Genomic DNA, 20604 nt, shown 5'->3' with positions numbered 1-20604 from the left:
TATTGGATTTCATCATCTAAAATCCTCACTCGGCAAATGTTTGTTGTTCTCTATGCATAATCACTTGAGAATAAAATCTTATGGAGATACAGATTGTGTTGGATTAGTTGTGGATTGGAAGTTTACTTCAGGATGTGGCACTTTTGTGGGAGGAAATTTAATAAGCTAGCATAGCAAAAACGGTTAGTGGTCACTAGATCTAGTACAAAGGTTGAGTTTAGAGCCATGACACATGAAGTTTGTAACTTATCATGGTTGAAGATGTTGTTGAACGAACTTGGTCATGATTCTAAAGATTCCAGGAGATTGTATTGTGATAACTAAGCAGTGATTGGCATTGCCCATAATCCAATTTAACATGATTGAACCAAGTAAATTAAAGTGGACAGATATCTTATTAAGAAGAAATTGTGTGTTGTCTTAGTTTGTACACCACCTTATGTGAAGGCAGGAGAACCACTTGCAGATATTTTAAAACATCAAATCTTTTACGAGACCTTAAGCAAGCTGTGCTTGTGTAATATCTTTTTCATAGTTTGAGGGGATGGATTGTATTGCTATTTATACTTTCAGCATTCGTTTTAGTACTCTGGTGGGTATTTGTGGATTTGTACTTGTCCTAAACTAGATAAACAATACGTTAGTGTCCATAACTACATACTGAAAATAAAAGAAATGGGAACATCAAATTTTGCCATTAATGCTCTTTTCAATTGCAAATGTACATTTTCTATTTACAAATAACTGACTTCCTAGATTTTATTTGTTAAATTTTTTTTGATAAGTAATAAACTGTTTTATTAAAAGCGTAAAGGCGCCCCAAAATAAATTGGGAGTATACAACGGGATCACCTAACTAGAAGTGGAAAAGCGAAAAAGAAAATCATCATAAGTAATCGACAACGGAAAGACATGCGCCACGGTCCAGAGATACAAAGTATGAAAACAAGAGGCTAAGATGTCTTCCAAGGTCCCCTCTAAGACCTCAAAACACCTACTATTCCTTTCTCTCCATAAACACCATCTTCCAAACCGCGGCACTCCCCCTCCTCCCCGAAGACCACCAACAGGCGAGTTAATCCGAAACCCGTCTCGGCATCACCCAAGACAACCCGAACCGACCAAAAAAAGTGCCACAGAGCATAGGCAACCTCGCAATGAAGGAGATGATGATCCACCGTCTCCTCACTCCTTTTGCACATACAACATCTATTTGTTACAATCACCTGTCGCTTCCTGAGGTTATCTAGGATCAGAATTTTGCCCAAAGCCGCTGACCACACAAAGAAACTCGCCCTCAGAGGAGCTTTTGTATGCCACACACTCTTCCAAGGAAAACCCCTCCCTTCAGTATAAGCCAAGGAGGTGTAAAAGAGCTTGACCTTAAAACAGCCTCTATAGGAGGAGTTCTACCACAACCTATCTTCACACCCTCGACTCACTCTAGCAGAATGTAACACCTGAAAAAAAAGGCCAAAACATCCACCTCCCAATCGTGAGCCTCTCTTGCAAAACTAACATTCCACTAATTAGAGCCACCCAGCATCCCCAAATGATCCGCAACTGAGGCGTCCTTGACACAGGCAATGCCGAATAAGCTTGGAAAAGCTATCTTGAGAGCCGTATTACCACACCACAAATCATGCCAGAATTGAACCCTAGTCCCAACCCCCACCTCAAACCGAGTAAACCCTTTGAAGGTGACCTGCCCTTTCCAATGTTCTTCCATAACCTCACCCCAAAAGATCCACCCGGCTCCAATGAGCACCAACCTCCCCAAACACTTCCAAACTACACATCCACCACAGCCCTCCATCAAGTATCTCTCTCAACTCCATAGCGCCACAACCATTTCCCTAACAGGGCGCGATTTGTTAATTAAATACGTACATTCAGTAGAATCTCAACAACAACGTTCGTTTAGTATTATTCTCTTACCTGCCTTACTGATTTTGACAACTCTTATTAAACAATGTAATTTGTGAGTTTTTTTTCTTGATTGAATGCCCCAATCAGCTTGAGCTGACTATGCCTTGTCCAGTCAGATAGCACGATATTAACTTCTTTAGGGTCTGAACCTGGCATTGTCAAATATTCAATGGAAATCTTGTTGCAAGTCACTTCACATCTGCTGTTGTAAATGAGGATTTCTAGACACAAATTTTTAATTTGTCTGCCATATCACTTTTCATCATTGTCATTGGTTTCCATATGCGCTTAAATCTTGCAGTATCTCAATTTAAAATTTTGTTTGAGTGGTGCATGATTGAGAGTTGGAATTCTTTACATCGTTCTTCGATAAGCTATATTCCTTTAGATTGAGATAGGATGGTTTGAGGTTAGTTTGTTCTATAATGTCTTAATGCCCCCATAATTGCACTCTTTTCTGGTGGAGAGGTGTATTTGGCAGAGTAAGGCCCCTTTGAGAGTGCCTTTCTTCGCTTGGTCGGTCACTTTAGGTAAGATCATCAGTTTAGATAACTTAAAGAAGCGGCATATCATTGTGGTTGATTGGTGTTGCTTGTGTAAGAAGATTGGGGAAATCATTGACCATCTTTTATTCCATTACGAGTTAGCTAGTGTATTATGGAACTCACTATCTTCGGCCTGTTTGGTAGCCTTCAAAGAAAATTTGTTTGGAAGATGATTTCACTATGCCTGATGTGGTGTGTTTGGAGAGAAAGAAATGACCATAGCTTTGAAGACATTGAGAAGACGGTGGCAAAGTTAAAGACCTTGTTCAACTCCCATTTTCATTGGATGGCTGCCAGTGATTGTTTTCATATTTCTAGTTTTTTAAGACTTCTTTCTTTCTTTCTTTCCCATGTTTTTTTTCCTTCTTGTTAAGTGTTTCTCTTGTATACATCATGTCTACTTGAGTGCGCTCTTTGGTGTATAATGAAATTCGATTACTTGTCAAAAAAGAAAGAAAGTAAAACTCTATTTTCTTAATTCAGGTAGTTGCTTGCCCTTGTGCACTAGGCTTAGCCACACCAACTGCTGTGCTGGTAATGTATCTGTAAAAGCTGTACTTCCTTATTTGATAGGAGATTTGGTTGAACTAATATGTGATATCACATTTTGTCTGACATGGAACGTTTTCCAGGTTGGAACATCATTAGGGGCAACAAGAGGAATGCTCTGGCGCGGTGGTAATATCTTAGAGAAGTTTTCAACGGTGGACACTATTGTATTTGACAAAACAGGGACCCTTACAATTGGCAGACCTGTTGTGACAAAGGTTGTGACTCCTGGACGTGTTGGAAGCACAGATTCAAAGTTGAGTGTGGATTGTTTTTTTCTTTTGGAAAAAAAAACAATACTGGACCATTTAAGTGCAGAATTGCTCTTTTTAACTTTATGTCCGTGTTGTTTGACTTAATTATCAATTTTAGAAGAAACAAAGTGCACGTGCACACACAGTTATCCTTTATTGCAGAGAGGTGAAACTGTCAGGTCCTAAGAACACCCTATCACTCATCTGTAAAAGTAGACAAAGAAATCTCATCTCTTTGTTTTATTATCCACTTGTATTAGTACTTCAGTATATAGTATCATATTAATTCATATCAAGTTTGGAATCTAAGAACAGCCTATCACTCATCTGTGAAAGTAGACAAAGAAATCTCATCTCTTTGTTTTTTGATCCACTTGTATTAGTACTTCAGAATATAGTATCATATTAATTCTGTTCAAGTTTGGAATCTAACTAATCACGATTGGTCTAGTGTCAAATGAACAGCCAGTGCTGTAAATTTCAATTAAGCATGAATACACATTGTTTATTCCTTTGTAAACAATAAATTACCATTGCCCCAAGGCTAAGCTAATGGGAAGTGAGAAATTTGATTACTTTATTATTGTTGAGAGGTTTGCATGAAGAAGGTTAGAGAAAGGAAGTTGCTGGTCAGTGGGCTTGGGCCGGGAGATAAGGAAGTTCCTGGTCAGTGGAAGGCTGTATTGAAAGAGAAGGAGAAAATTGGGCCGGTAGGAAAATTAATAAAGGCCAATAGCAGGCTGAAGGTGAAGAAGAAGGTGATGTTTAAGCCCAAAGGTGTCGTGGGCTCGGGTGTGGGCTATAGTTTTAGCCCAGCTCAAGATGTTTTTAATTCTCAAGTTGGGTTGGCTTCAACGGCGGCCTCTGAGAAAGTCACGATTGGGTCGCGATTTCTCATGCCTTCACCGGCGTGTTCGTCGTTGGCCGATAGAGTGCTAACAGGGGGAGGGGGGACTGGGTCAGCGACAGAAGGGATTCTTAGGGTGTCTATCGGCACTTCTGCGGCGGGTGCTAACGGTTTCTTGGCCGGAGAGAACTCAAGTCAAAAAATTCCCGTAAGCCCGGTGGAGGAGACTTAGCCCATTGGTAAAGGGAAAACTCTGTTGACTTATAGGAGGAGGAAGGTTGGGCCGCAGAGAAGGGACGAGACTCTGGTGGGTTCACTAGAAGCCTCAGTTTCGGCATCTGGGCAGTTGAAGGGGCTCCTTGGACCGACGCCGGAAAATTCTCAGAGGGTGCCGGAGACGCTTTTGTCGCCGGAGGAACATCAGAGGTCACCGGAGAGGCCTATGCAGACCGGCGAGGCTGGGGAGGGTACGGTTTCGGCCACACGTCAGCTTCTGAGGGGGAGTCCCTCTCGCCGGAAGTTTGGGATGGCCGTGGGGGATTGTGCTCAGCAGGCTCGTCAGGGGGAGGTAATGAGATTGGGTCCGCTGATTCAATTTGGGCAGGAAAGATTAGATCGAACATCAGAATTGGAGTTTTTTGAGTCTGATTCAGGTATGGATGGGGACAAAATTTCTGAAACAGTAGGGCTAGAGGATTTAGGGTCAGACACGATTTCATCCAGCTGGGTAGTTGAAAATTGCCTCAAATTTTGTCCTAAAATTGGTGTTTCTGAGGAGGGGAATAAGGAGGACTTGGAGGTTTTGTTCAAAGCTATTGAAGCTTCTAGAATGCAGTACGATTCTGATTTGGGAAGTGTTTCTGCCTATGTTCCTGCACTCAAAGGACTTGAAGAGATTGAGGAATGTGAGAGGGTCGCTTTGGTGGATCATGAAGCTTAATATCGTAGTATGGAATGTGAGAGGGTTGAATGCCCTCAAAAAAAGGTTGCGCATTAGGGGTCTTTTGAAAGAATGGAAAGTAGATATAGTGTGTTTGATTGAGACTAAGATGGAGACTATCTCCTGAGAGGTGATACATAGTCTTTGGGGAGGTTAACATGTGGGGTGGAAGTATAAAGGATCTAATGGTTCGTCGGGGGGGATGTTAATGATGTGGGATAGGAGGGTAGTGGAGTGTAAGGAGGATTGTGTGGGGCATTTCACTTTGGCTTGCTCTTTTCAAAATGTGGAGGATAGCTGGGTTTGGGCGTTTGGAGGAGTGTATGGGCCGAATGAGGAAGTGGAGAGAAGGGCACTTTGGGAAGAGCTGGCTGGTTTGATGAGGGTGTGGGAGGTCCCTTGGTGTTTTGGCGGGGATTTTAACATTGTACGTTTTCCTAGTGAGCGCTTCAGTGTTTCTTATTATTCTTCGGGCATGATGGATTTCTCGGACTTCATTTCAAAGAATAATTTGGTGGATATTCCGATGATGGGGGGTCAATTTACTATGTCTAATAATCAAGAAAATGAGAGTTGGTCGAGGATTGACCGGTTCTTGCTATCATCGGATTGGGAAGATCACTACCCAGCAGTGTCACAAAGAAGACTTCAACGCCTGCTCTCCGATCACTTCCCTTTATTACTGGACTGTGGGACTCCTTGTGAAGGTAAGAAGGGTTTTAAATTTGAAAATATATGGCTTAAAGCAGAGGGTTTTGTTGACAAGGTTGCTGCTTGGTGGGGGTCGTATTCGTTTGAGGGTTTACCTAGTTTTGTGCTTGCTAATAAATTGAAACCTCTTAAAGTGGACTTGAAAAAGTGGAATGAGGAGGTCTTTGGGGATATTGGGAGGAAAAAGGAGTTGTTGGGAGGTATCCAGGAGTTGGATGAGTTGGCAGAATCGAGAGGCTTAGATCAGGAGGAGAAGATCCGGAAGGCGGACGAGTTGAAAGATTTGGAGAATATCTTGTTGTGTGAAGAAATTCATTGTCGCAAAAAATCGAGAACTTTGTGGCTCAAGGAGGGGGATCTGAATACTCGCTTCTTCCACAAGATGGCTAATTCTCATCGAAGGTATAATCGTGTGGAAGTGCTTCGTATTAATGGCGTATTATCCGATGATCCAGCTGAGGTAAAAGATCACATAGTGCAGTATTACCAAAGCTTATATTCGGAACAAAGCACTTGGCGCCCTAGAATGGATAACCAGCCTTTTTTGTCCATCGATGAGGAGGGATAATAGGTGGTTAGAAAGAGATTTTGAGGAAAAGGAGGTTAGGGAGGTGGTAAAAGGCATGGATGGTGATTAGGCTCCGGGTCCAGATGGCTTTTCTATGGCTTTTTTTCAAGCTTGCTGGGGTGTTATTAAACAAGATGTTATGGCGGTTTTCGTAGAGTTCCATCGTAGACGTCAACTGGTGAAGAGCTTGAATGCAACTTTTATTTCCTTGATTCCGAAAAAGGCAGATGCGGTGGAGATGAAGGACTTTCGGCCCATTAGCCTGGTGGGAGGGGTGTATAAAATTGTGTCTAAGGTTCTTGCCAATAGGATGAGAACTGTTTTGGGTAAGGTCATTTCCTATTCTCAAAAAGCTTTTATTGGGGGTCGGCAAATCCTAGATTCCGTTCTCATTGCAAATGAATGTGTGGATAGTTGCATGAAATCAGGGGTGCCAGGTGTTCTTTGTAAATTGGATTTGGAAAAGGCCTATGACCATGTAAATTGAGACTTTGTTTTGTATTTGCTGCATAGATGTGGTTTTGGCGAGAGGTGGAGGGCTTGGATATAGTGGTGTATTAAGACAGTAAGATTTTCCATTCTTGTGAATGGTTCTCCGGAAGGGTTCTTTAATAGTTCGAGGGGAATTCGGCAAGGAGATCCTCTCTCTCTGTTATTGTTTGTGCTTGTTATGGAGGCTTTGAGTAAGATGGTGAATGCAACAGTTGACCAAGGCCTTTTGACTGGTTTCTCGGTAGGAAATAGGGTCTTCTCGGAGTTGATGGTCTCCCACTCCTTATTTGTGGATGATACTTTGATTTTTTGTGAAGATTTTATCGAGCAAATCCGGTATGTTCATCTCATCCTCTTATGTTTTGAAGCTGTTTCAGGTTTGAGAGTGAATCTGGGAAAGTCAAAGATTGTGGCCATTGGTGAGGTGGAGAACATTGGGGTTTTAGCTAATATCCTTGGATGTAGTGTTGCCGAGTTGCCTATGAAGTATTTGGGTCTCCCTCTTGGGGCGCTGTATAAGGATACAACTATGTGGAATGAAGTGATCGAAAGATAGAGCGTCAGATGGCAGGTTGGAAGAGAATGTATCTTTCTAAAGGAGGTCGTTTAACTCTCATTAAGAGCACTTTGGCTAATCTTCCGACTTATTTTTTGTCTCTGTTTCCGATTCCTGTAAGTGTAGCTAAAAGGATTGAGAAAGTCCAAAGAAATTTCTTGTGGGGAGGAATGGGAGATGAGCCCAAGTTGCATCTTGTAAGTTGGAACCAAGTCTGCCGCCCTCTACGCTATGGTGGTCTTGGCATTCGGAAGTTGCACCAGTTTAATCAAGCTCTTTTGGGGAAATGGCTTTGGAGATACGCAAATGAGACCGGGGCTCTTTGGTGTAAGTTGATCAAAGCTAAGTATGAAGACCAAGAAGGTGGGTGGTGCATGAAGGAGGCTTCGGGTTCTCATGGTGTGGGTCTATGAAAGCATATTCGTAAAGGGTGGAATTTTTTTGCCAAAGGTATTCGGTTTGAGGTGAGGGAGGGTTCGAAAGTTCGTTTCTGGCATGATATTTGGTGTGGGGACAATTCTTTGAAGCAAACCTTCCCGTCCTTATTCAGTATCGCTAGACACAAAGAAGCTTGGGTGAAGGATAATTTTACTGGGAGGAATGGGGTTGTTGAGTGGAATGTCATTTTTGTACGATCGGTCCAAGATTGGGAGATGGACTTGGTTTCTCCTTTTTTTGATCGGTTGTATTCTTACAAGGTTTCCCTAGGCAGTGTAGATCGTATTTGCTGGTCCTCATCCAAGAAGGGCAAGTTCGAGGCTAAGTCGTTCTACAAGGCCTTGTCCATTTCTAATCAAGAGGAGTTTCTTTGGAAGAGCATCTGGCGTACTAAGGCGCCTCAGCAAGTGGCTTTTTTTGGGTGGACTGCGGTCCTAGGCAAAATTTTGACTCATGATACGTTGCGTAAGAGGAACATAGTGGTAGTGGAGTGGTGTTGTATGTGCAAGAAGACCGGAGAGTCAGTCGATCATCTTCTTCTCCACTGTGAGCTCGCAAGTGCTCTTTGGCACACGATTTTTAAGCGGTTTGGGTTGCATTAGGTCATGCCTTGCAGGGTGAAGCTGGTGGTTGGGAGGACGATCTCGAAGCGCAGTTGTGTGAAAGATGATTCCTCTATGTCTTATGTGGTGTATTTGGCATGAAAGAAATGCTAGATGTTTTGAAAATTCCACTAGGACCATAGATGAATTGACTCATTTTTTCTTCTTTACTCTTTACTCTTGGACAGCCGCTTGGGTAGCTCCTTTAGAGCATTCTCAATGGAAGAGTCAAATACTATTTTTATTTAAAATGGCTCTTTAAATGTTCAAAAAACCCCCTGCATTGGATTAGCCAAAAGAAAATGTAAAATGGATATTTGATTGGAAGAGCTAAAAAAAAAAGCTAAATGTAGCAGCACTTTTCAAGGGAGCTATTTTATTTTTCATTGTTTCTTTCACATGTTTTCTTTTTTTCTCAAATATTTTCCTACTTTTTCTCTGCAAGTTCTCTTTTCCCAAAAATTTTCCCATTTTTCCTTTCACATGTTCTCTTTTTTCCAAAACTTTCTTACTTTTAATAATATTTTAATAGAATAGATAGAAATATAGCTAATCGGATGTAGAGACATTTAAAAATGGCTTAGCTAAACTAGATAAAAGTGAGTTTTTAGAAGCTATTTTACATAAAAATATGGCTCCTCCATTTGGAATGCTCTTAGTGATTAGTTTTTTCTGATTTTCTTTTTCATTTCTCTCCCTCCTAGGCGCTCTCTGTTTATACTTCCCGTGTATGTGGGTTGCGCCCCTTTGCGCTTTTTATATCATCATTACTTATCAAAAAATAAGAGGAGGCTTGTTCAATGTTACGTGGCCAACCTCAAACATATTATTATATAAGCTTAAAGAAATACGAAAATGACTAAATTACCCTCAAAGCCTAATACATTCTTCTAATAGTCCCCCTCAAGCTGGAGCATATATATCATATAGACCCAGCTTGGAACAAATAAATTCTAACTGGTTACAGAGCATTCCCAGCAGCTTCCTCATCATTTTCCCTAAATTTAAGGATCCAAACTCCTTTTTGCTTCCCTATGTCAAAATACACCACAATAGCTTCCCTTAATCATTCCCAATAGTATTAAAATATTATTATTTTTATTTTACTTTTTTTATTTTATTCTTTTAATTTATTAAACAAACTTTCTCTCTCTCCATCATATTTTCTTCCCTCCGAAGGTTCTGTTTCATTTTTTTGGATTTGATTTTCAGAATCCAAAAGAGGTAGAGATTTTCAGAATCCAAAAGAGGTAGATTTGATTTTTTTTGGATTCTTTTAATTTTTTGGATTTGATTTTCTTCGCTCCGATGATTTTCCGTTCCATTTCGTTTTTCTCTCTCTCCCTCAGTTTCATTCTTTCCGATGGGATCGGCGGTGTTCGAGAATCTGAAGCAGAGGCCCCAGACCCCCTTTTTCAAACACAAAGCAGAGGCCCCAGTTGTGGTTAAAATCCAGCAAGTGAATCCTTCTTTGGCAACCAAGCTTGAGGATTTTTCATCCCTGCCAAGGAGGTGAAGCAAGGACTCCAGAGATTTGTTCTTGAACTCGATCCCCTGATTTGCAACCTGGTAAAGAGGTCCCTGATGAAAAACACCAAGCTTTTATGGAAGAGCAAGGACCTGGGTGAGAGAGAACATGGCGCTTGACTGGTGGAGGACCTCGGTGTCGTCCGGCCGTTTGGTGAGGTGGGAGAGAGAGACGTGAGAGGAGAGAGGAGAGAGGAGAGAGAATTTTTTTTTTTTAATATAATAATCATATGGATCGCTACAGTAGAACCCAATACATTGGGTTCTACTGTAGCATCTGATGGTTTAAGGAACCATTTAGGGAATCTGCTGTAGGACATTTTTTGTGATTTTTTGGACATATTCCCTACATATAGGGAACAGACTCCCTTATAGGAGTCTACCGGGAATTTTACAACATAAAGATTTTGTAAACATATTAGCTAACTGGTCTCCATACTTCATGAATGCTGTACATACAGCTCTTCGAGTATTTTGTCATGGACATAATGACAATCGACCTCAATATGTTTAATCCTTTCATGAAACACTCTGTCAGATGCAATATGTAAAGCAGCTTGGTTATTACCTATCAAAAAAAAAAAAACAATGTATAGCAGCCTGGTTATCACAAGATAACAGGATAGGAGTAGGAGCTGAGAAACCAATCTTCTAAAGAAAATGCTGTAACCATGTCAACTCTGTAGCTATATGAGCCATTGCCCTGTACTCTGCTTTAGCATTAGTTCGTACCACCACCGTCTGTTTCTTACTCTTCCAAGTTACAAGATTACCGTCGAAGAATGTGCAACAAACCCAGGTGGTTGCTCCATATAAATTACCTCACACAAGTCCCCATGTAAAAATGCATTTTTGACATCCAGTTGAAGCAACGGCCAATCAAGATTAATAGCCAAGGAAATAAGAACACAAACATAATTAATTTTAGCTACCGGAGAAAAAGTGTCATTGTAATCAATACAATATGTTTGCGTATAACCCTTAGCAACCAACCAAGCTTTCAACTGTTCAACAGAACCATCAGGATGAAACTTAACCGTGTAGACCCATTTGCAACCAACAATCTTCTTATTAGTTGGTAAGGGAACAAGCTCACACGTCCCATTATGATGCAACGCCTTCATTTCCAATTCCATAGTTTGCCTTCAACCAGAGTCAAATAATGTGGCCTGCACTGTCTTAGGAATGGAAACACTAGAGAGATGGGAAACAAAAAAAGAAAATGAAGGAGATAAAGAACTAGTGGATGCAAACTGACTGATAGGATGTTGGGTAGTGCAAGAACGTTTACCTTTCCATATGGCAATAAGCAAGTAGTCGGATGGAGGTGGGGGCGTTGGATCTGGAGATGATAAGGATGATGGTGGCAGAGCACGAGCAGATGGTCGAGGCCGACTCTGATAAACCTGAAGTGGAGCAGGCGAGTGGGGAGGCAAGAGGACAAGAGGAGAAGCAGAGTCAGGCTCAGAGAGAAGGGGGACAGGTAGCAGAAGAGACGCGGCATCAAATTCAAGAGAAGAGTCACTCAAAGAAGTAATAGCAGGAAAATAAGGGAGAGACTCAACAAAGGTGACATCAGCGCAAGTGAAGTAGCGTCGAAGAACCGAACTGTAGCAACAGTAGCCCTTCTGGGTTGTGGAATACCCAAAAAAGACACATTTAGTAGCACGAGGGTCATGCTTATCAAAACCAAGAGCCAAATTATGACCTTTAGTGGCAAGGAGAACGATGATGAAGAAGGATATAAAAGAGAATGAGGAGAGGCACCTTCTAAGACCAAGGAGGGCATCCTATTAATGAAATAACAAGCAGTGAGAACATTAGTCAAAAATTGTTTGGGAACATGCATATGAAACAAGAGACAATGTGCAACATCCAATAAATGACGATTCTTGCATTCAGCCACACCATTTTGTTGTGGAGTGTAAACACATGAGGTTTAATGGATAGTGCCTTTATCAAACAAATAAGAGGCAAAAGAATGAGATGCATATTCTTTAGCATTATCAAAATGCAAGATACAGATTTTCTAAGCAAATTGAGTCTTAATCATATGGCGAAAGATTTGAAAAATAGAAAATAATTCGGAACGGTTTTTCATTAAAATTAACCATGTCATACAGGAAAAATCATCCACAAAAGTCACAAAATAGTGAAATTTATTGGATGCTGTATTAATGGGACCCCATACATTAGAATGAATTAACTCAAAAGGACTAGAAGCCCTAAGAACAACTCGTGATGGAAATGAGACATAATGATGCTAACTAAGCTGAAAAGCTTCACAAGGCACAGACAACTTATGATGAAGACTCAAGACTTGATGCTTCAACGTAGAAAAGGAAGGATGACTAAGACTAATACGCCATTGAGGAGTGGAGGCTGACGACTGCAAAGCACGAGAGGGACATATAGGTGCTAGATCTAATATAATCCATCAACTTCATACCCCATACCAATCATCCTGAAAAATGCACAAAAAATGGTAAAAACTAACAGAACAATTAAGGGCTTTTGTAATTTTACTAATAGATAACAAATTAAAAGGAAAACTAGGAACATGTAGAACAGACAACAACTCAATATCAGGACTCGGATGGATAGTGCCCAAGCTGACCACTTTGGAGAGGGAACCATTAGCTAAGGTGACACTTTTAGGTGTAGCAATAGGATGATAATCACAAAGGGAAGTAGACAAACTAGTCATATGTTTATTGGCACTAGAATCGATAACCCACGGGTCGCTAGTGGAGGATAAAAGATAGTGAGATGCAGTACCTGACTGAGCTAGAGTAGCAGTAGAAGAGGAAGATACCCGCTTATGGGCTAAGAACCGAGCATACTCATCTTTTGGAATGGAGATCAGATCATTCTCGAAGTTTGAGCTCGAACTAACAAGTGGTGCAGATGGGACTGGAGAATCCTCGTGAGAAGCAACCTGATTGGCAAACCCAGATGGTGTGCCATGTAAATCCCAACAAGAAACCACAAAATGGTTACTACGAGCACAATGAGTGCATTTGCGAGGCCCATAGCCTCCAATGCAACCACTGCACCAATAATCTTGTCCACCACGAAAACCACAACCACCTCGATTGCCACGTCCCCCACGGGAACTACCATTACTACCACGGGCAGCAATAAAAGCAGCACGATCTCCATTACGTTCCGTGCTCAACAGAGAACCATGATCAGAGATAGTAGCACACTGAAGCTAAGAAAAAGCCTCAGGAAGCAATTGGAGGTCGGAACCACCGAAAATCTGCGCATGAACATACTCATACTTAGGTTTCAAGCCAAGAAGGAACCGAACCACATCCACATCTTGACGTTGCTTTTCCATTTTCTTCAAGTCAGTGGAGAGTGGTTGATACATGTCTCTCTCCTTACAAATGGCGACAACTTGATTGTAGTACTTATCTACAGTTTGATTACCTTGCTCAAGCCCAAAGTATTGTTTACACATCTCATAAATTCGAGTGATGTTCCCCATGCCAAAGTAAATATGCTGGAGATGATCCCAAATTGCTTTTACAATAGGAAGATAGAGACATGAGGATCCGATGTTGGGCACAATACTGTTCAACATAAGAGATATAATTTGATTGTTGGGATGGTCCCAAAGGCTCGTGGAGGTATTTTCCGGAGGCTGCCCGGATTGCAAGTGAGAATACAGACCTTTCCCTCGCAAGTATACTTCCATAGATCGTGACCAATAAGACATGACTTTTGCCATTTAGTTTCACATATGTCATAGGAGCAGAATCCATAGAAGCAGAAGTAATTAAATCTGAGTTAGAGGCCATAATGTGGTATCAAGATGCAAATAACGACAAGATCCCACCAAAGTGTACTTGGGTTGCGCCCCTCTGCGCTCTTAATGCATTATTACTTATAAAAAAAAAAAAAAAGAACGAAATAACAAGTAGAAATAGGCAAAAAAAAAAAAAAAAAAACAAACAAAACACCCCCAAATTGAAGCAAAACTTGCTGAAAGCGACTTATGTCAACTGAAAACAACTCAAACCGTGGCAGAACCGAGAAAAGTTGTCAAAAACTGACCTGGACCAGATTGAATTTCAGCAAAATAGGTCTGAACCATTGTGAGCCGAGAGAAATGTCAAAAAACTTACCTGAACTGGTTGCAAACCAGTCTGAACTGGACTGAACCAGCTGTAGAATCACCTGAACCGTCTGTAAAATGGTCTGAACTGGAGGCAAAACAGAACCGTGGTGAACCGGATTGGACCAGTGGAAACCAAAACACGAACAGCCTTACAGTTTGAGGTTGGGATATCCTTATTCCGAATACGCAACAGCAAACACTTGGAACCAAACGCCCATCTTCTTCTTCGAAAAATCGTTGGAGACCAGCTAGACAGTGCCAATGACACCCAAACCATGCCTGTGACACCCAGATTGTGCCGAAAAACACCTAGACCGTGTCGAAAATGCTCAAACCGTGCTGACAACACACCAACTACGATGAAATAGAGCAACCGGCAACACCCAACACCTGTCTCCGGCAACTGCAAAGAGTACCAGCCACCACATACAAAATTGGCTGACTACACCAACCAACCACCAAAGACGACTACTACACCAATTCTGCCAACAACAACAAATCCAAATCCAATCCTGGAGATGACAGTGGGATCACATCATTGGTGACAGTGAACTCGGCGCCATCTCCTATCATGGGCATGAAGCCCAATAATACAAATTTCTTCGAGCAGTAGCAAGACGAATGGGGCGAGAGAGAAAAAAGAAAATATAGGAGGGAGAAGGGAAAAAAATATTGAAGAGAAATACACAATATCAAGAAAATGTATAAACCCTAGGCTCTGATACCATGTTGGGAGGTTTGCATGAAGAAGGTTAGAGAAAAGAGGAGGCTCGTTCAATGTTACGTAGCCAACCTCAAACATATTATTATATAAACTTAAAGAAATATGACAATAGCTAAACTACCCTCAAACCCTAATACATTCTTCTAACAATTCTTTTAACACTCTCCCTCATAAGTGTGTTTAGGATTTCCTTTGACGATTAAGGTCTAATATGTGGGCTATTTAACTAAAATGAAAGGTAAGTAGAGATTAGCAAGGTTTAAACACAGGACCTTCTGTTATGATACTATGATTGATTACCACTATTCCAAAAACTTCAAGCTATTAGGCAAGGGTAAATTTAGTTGTTTTAACTTGAAAGGTGCTTAGGTGTATTGAATCACTATTCTGTTTTTATTGTTGATAAAATCTATTGTATTATTTTAGCTTTTAATTTTATTTTTTGTTTTTTTGGTGATCTGTTTAGGTAATTACTTCACTAATTATGATATAGTACCATCAAAAAGCATTGAGACTCATTTGTGTACCCAAAAAAGGTGATGTTTATCTGTATTAGGTAGCTCTTTTTCTTGGATGTGGGACTTCCTCTCCTAGTAGAGTCTTTGTCATTTGTTTCTATCTATTATATTGCTCAAGAATCCAGTTTCTTGATTTCTATAATTTATGGTTGCATTTCACAAAAACGTGATGAGAAAAGTAAATTTTATGCTGTTTTCATAAAACCTTGAATATGTTCTATTAGGATTATTTTCTTCAAATAAATCTGATTATACAATGGGAATTCATTATCACTTCTCATTTTGCATTTTCCTGTACATAATCATAAGCTTTAGAACCATTTGACGCTAGAGTTTAAATTATGAATTAATAAATAAGTTATGACGTTCATATGGTCACTTGTCTTGTGTCGGTGAGTATTTTACTATTTCAGTAATGCGTCCAAATAGCGATAATGATTGAGTATTTTGAACCTGTTCAGTTAATTTCCTTTGATGCTAGCATATTACACAAAGACTAACTCTGAACTCCATAGTGAATAGGTCTTTAGAAGTTTATGGGGCTAAGAATCACTGAAAGGTATAAGAAAACTGCTAGGCTTGTTTAAAATATAAGTGAATTCTATAGATACATATGGAGTCACTTAAATGTTCATTGAAGAAAGATGATACATCGGAAAATAAGGAGAATGTCATTGATCACTAGGTTTTGCCAATTAAGATAACAATGAGCTGCTTGTTCTGATACAGTGAAAATTCCCATCATACCTGGTCCGAAGTTGAGGTTCTGAAGTTAGCTGCTGGAGTAGAGTCAAATACAGTTCATCCAGTTGGGAAAGCAATTGTGGAAGCTGCTCGGGCTTTTAATGGTCAGAATGCAAAGGTACATTCTTATGTGGCTTGATGAACGTGTGTTTTCCATTTAGCCTTTCTTTTTAACTTCTTTACAGTCCAGCTTGATGAATGTGCATTTTCCATTTACCTTTCCTTTAAATTCTTTTTAAATGTATATCATATGTAGTCCATCCAACTGTTGTTTAATTTTTCAAATTTATTTAATTTGGAATATTATGACGTGAACCATAAATTGCTAGACTTGATCTTCTTTCAAGTTTAACTCTTAGCAGCAGTGGACAATATTATAACATCTCAACTTCTATAATTTTGCTATTGTTTTGGGGTAAACTTATAAATGATTTTGAGAAATTCATGTAAGTTGTTTTAGGTGTATTTGGAGAAGGCTTGTAAAATTATTCTTCTGGATTGAGGGAGCAGTTCTTTTTTTTTTCTTCTTTATTTATGTAATGTGTGTGTGTGTATATGTTTGTAATGATGTAGGCTACAAGAAACCTACCAAGCTTGGGACCGTAGAATTTTAAGACCAAGAAGGAAAACATGTTAGACCCAAGACATTAGGCAAACACAAGAAAGAAAGGGCAATTCAGCTCCATAGGCCGCTAAAACCCCATCTAACGACAATTAGAACCCAAGTAAAATTAAGAAACAACAGAACTAAATCCAGGATTTACAAAATGGACAGAAATCTTTCTCGATATGCACTATCTACCCATTCTTTTTCCCGTTTTCTTTTGTTTGTTTTCTTCTAAGCTTGCTGAGCTATATCATTTATCTTCTTATTCATAGTCATTTTCTTTGATAAAGTCCTCTTCTTTATTATGCTATGCTGTGTCTTTGTTCTCTTCTCTACTGGTCTCTTCTGTATTAACCTCAGCATTATTTTCTTAAAAAATGAGTAACTTGATTAGGCTAACACCCAATTAATTGCTCCACCGCTGCATTTTTGGTTCCCTTCAGAAGTAACTTCTCCGATGATTGAACCTCATCTATTTCTATCTGTGCCATTATTTTCTCTCAAACCTATTGTTTATGACCTTTAGTATTTTATCTGTGATGTGTCCATGCACACTTTGAGCAGTACATTTCTCAGGCCCCCAAAATACTTCCACTTGAATTTAACCTTAACATTGTTCGACAATCAGATCTGAAAACTTTCAGGCAGCTACTACCAACCTTAATTATCACATGAAAATACAATCTTATTTTCTTTCCCAAAGGTTTAGCCACACACAAAGTCATTGCAATTGCACCCTCTGGCCACCACCAGGATCCAACATTCCTGTTGAGTATCAAATGATTTAATCTATACAGGCATACTAGCCAACTATCAGTTCAAGATTGGGGGTAGAATACTGTGATTCTCTTCTACTAATTCTTTATGCTTTATAGATGAGTGGAGTTGGAAGCATACTTTAAGGTGGAAGTTGAGCAGAATTGTTGGTTTTTTCTGTTCCATTTAGGCAGATAATAATTTTCTGTAGAAGAGTATTTGGTGTGCAAGAACTCGTTCTATGGTCTCTTTTCTTAGGACACAATTTGACGGATGATAATTTGCATTACACTAAGAATTGTATTCTTAGTTGGTGTTACACGTGCAAGGATGATGGAACTGATCATTTGCTCTTCCATGATTATTTGGTTTTTACACTAACTGGGATGCATTTGCTTATGCCTAAATCAATGCTGAGTTAACCAAAGTTCGAGGGTGGCTGGAGCCTAGTGACAAGCAGAGAAACTGCTTCATGTCTTATGTAGTGCATTTGGTGAGGGAAACAAGAGGGCTTTTGAAGGTTTAGAGAAGTCCATGGGAGAAATCAAGTTGATTTTTCTTAAAAGTTCGGCTCAGATGGGCTTCAGTCCACCCTTCATTCGGCTGTTTGGTATCTTTGTTTTGTCTATTTTTTGTATGTTTTTGGTTTTCTAATTGTCATTACAGGGTTCGTGAACAGGTTTATGTGGTTTATAGGACATGCATTGTTGGTTTTTAAGCTTTATCAGTCATCATTTTATTTTAATGAAATTATGCTTCTTGTTTATTTCTTTATTTTCTTGTCTAAGAAGCTATTTTTGTAGGTGGTGGATGGAACATTCATGGAAGAACCTGGGTCTGGTACAGTAGCCATTATTGGGAACAAAAAGGTCTCTGTTGGCACGTTGGACTGGGTTCGAAGGTATTGCAGTCATTTGTCCTTTTTATTACATGTGACAGTGATTTGCTGTAGAAAATACTTCAATCCTTTTCATTGCATTCAGGTTTATAGCAATGAATATTCATGTTAAACTACAACTTATCCCAAAAGTTTAAGCTGAGAGGAAGAGATAAATTTAATCATATAATCAATATTTTAGCACTCTCCCTCACGTGTGGGTTAAAACTTCATTTTTTAATAGTTGAGGCCCAACATGTAGAATGTTTAATTAAAATGGGGATGAATAACTGAAATAAGGTTCGAGCTCAAAACATTTTGCTCTGATACCATATTAAATTACCATTTATTCTAATAGCTTAAGCTGATAAGGAATACATAAATTTAATTATTTAATCAAAACTTTAAAACCCCCCTTACGTGTGGGCTCAATTTTTTTTTTTTTAATAGGTGATACCCATAAAATATTTAATTTAAATTGGGGGGGTGAGGGTGAATTGACGGAGTTAGGGTTCGAACTCAAGATTTCTGGCTCTGATACCATGTTAAACTATCACTTATCCCAAAAGTTTAAGTTAATAAGAAGTGATAAATTCAATTATGTAATCAAGACTTCAACAATTCATGTATCACGTAATGTCCTAGCCCTGTATGGATTCTGCTCTACATGCCATCTGCTATTCTGCATCTACTTGATTACTTTGTGACACTTGTTTTTTGTTTTCTTCTTCTTCTCTCTCTGCCTCCCATTTTTTCCTTTGCTTTGCAAATACTACTATTTTGTCACATTTTGTTTGCCCATCTTTTGGAACCAGACTATTTTAGAAAACCATTCTGTTATTGCATTCAAATGACACTGTTAAACTTTTTTTTAAAGATTTCTTAAGCTATATGAGTTCAAATAAATTTTCTATTCCTTAGTGAATATAATAGTGCTTTTGGACATATGACAAACTTTGCACAGTGGACAAGCATTCTTAAGACATCCAAAAAAGGAATGGTGGACAAAGAAAATGGGACAGAGGGTGTTTTAGAAGTTCTATTTGAAGCTCATTCTAACTTAATCTCTACCACTTTTTGGTGATTTGCTACCACTTTTTGGTGATTTACTACCTGAAGAGTGGATGTTCGTCAAACAGCAACAAACTTGGATGGCAAGTTTAAGGTTATTCGATTTGTTTGGCATCAGGATAGTGAAATGCAGCGATATCATGGAATAAATTCTCTGTTGTGTGGTATAGTAGCTGAGTTGCACCATTTAATTAATGTTTAATTTATTGGTTTCATTATGTATGAGAATGATCCAGGTCCTTTGTCATCCTATCAGTGAGCAAACTCTTATTATGCTCGTCATGAGTTTGATCTATATGAAACTCTTTCTTGAGTTCCATGAGTGTGGTATGTTCTAGAAAAGTTTGATGCGCCTGCCATTTCCCTTATTCCTAAGAAAGTAGCGGCTGTTGAGGTTAAATATTTTCTCCCTATTAGTCTAGTTAGTGGCATCTATAAAATAAAACTGAAGGGTCTGGCTAACTGATTGAAAACTGTTTTGGAAAACATCATTTTGAAGTCTTAGAATGCGTTTATCAAAGGTTGTCAGGTCCTAGATTCCGTTCTCATCGCCAATGAATGCATGGATAGTCGTCTCAAATCTGGAGAGCCAGAAGTGTTATGTAAATTGGATTTAGAGAAGGCCTACGACCATGTTAGTCGCGATTTCCTTGTTATATATGTTACGAGACGTGGATTTGGGGAGAAAGGGCGAAGATGAATTGCGCACTGAATATCCACTGTTTAGTTCTCTATTGTGATTTAATGATACTCCCAATGGCTTTTTCAATAGCTCTCGTGGCTTGAGACGAGACGACGACCCTCTATCCCTCATCCTTTTTGTGATTGTTATGGAAGTTCTGAGTTGGATGATGTTTACGATTGTGAATGGGGGGCGTTTATTCATTTTCTCATGGGGGGCTAGGAATGATGACTCATTATCAATCTGTTCATCTTCTATATGCGGACGATTTCCTTATCTTCCTCTGGGGCTGCACCAGATAATTGTCGATACCAAAGATGTGTTCTCCTTTGTTTTTAAGTTGCTTCTGGACTGAAGATCAATTTGGCTAAATCTGAATTGGTCCTAGTTGGTATTGTGCTGAGCCTGAATGTGAATGGCTTGGTTTGTATTCTTGGTTGTAGGATTTCATCTTTGCCCCTGAAATATTTGGGCCCCCTCTGGGTGCTCCTTTCAAGGCCAAATTTGGATACAATTATTGAGAAAATGGAGAGAAGATTAG

At 39.6% G+C, this 20604-nt stretch overlaps 1 protein-coding gene across 1 annotated transcript in view; it reads left to right on the top strand.

Moving 5' to 3' along the window:
* The window catches only part of LOC132179680 (copper-transporting ATPase PAA1, chloroplastic), a gene marked incomplete in the record, with an annotated part of 58227 nt that overhangs the window by 25274 nt on the left and 12349 nt on the right, over positions 1-20604 (top strand). The window contains 4 exon segments of the mRNA XM_059592436.1: positions 2958-3008; positions 3107-3279; positions 16056-16188; positions 18237-18334. Of these exon segments, the coding sequence (XP_059448419.1) occupies positions 2958-3008; positions 3107-3279; positions 16056-16188; positions 18237-18334 (455 nt within the window).

Source organism: Corylus avellana, chromosome ca4, assembly GCF_901000735.1.
Source record: "Corylus avellana chromosome ca4, CavTom2PMs-1.0".
NCBI classification, from domain to species: Eukaryota; Viridiplantae; Streptophyta; class Magnoliopsida; order Fagales; family Betulaceae; genus Corylus; species Corylus avellana.
This window is presented reverse-complemented; position numbering and strand designations above follow the sequence as displayed.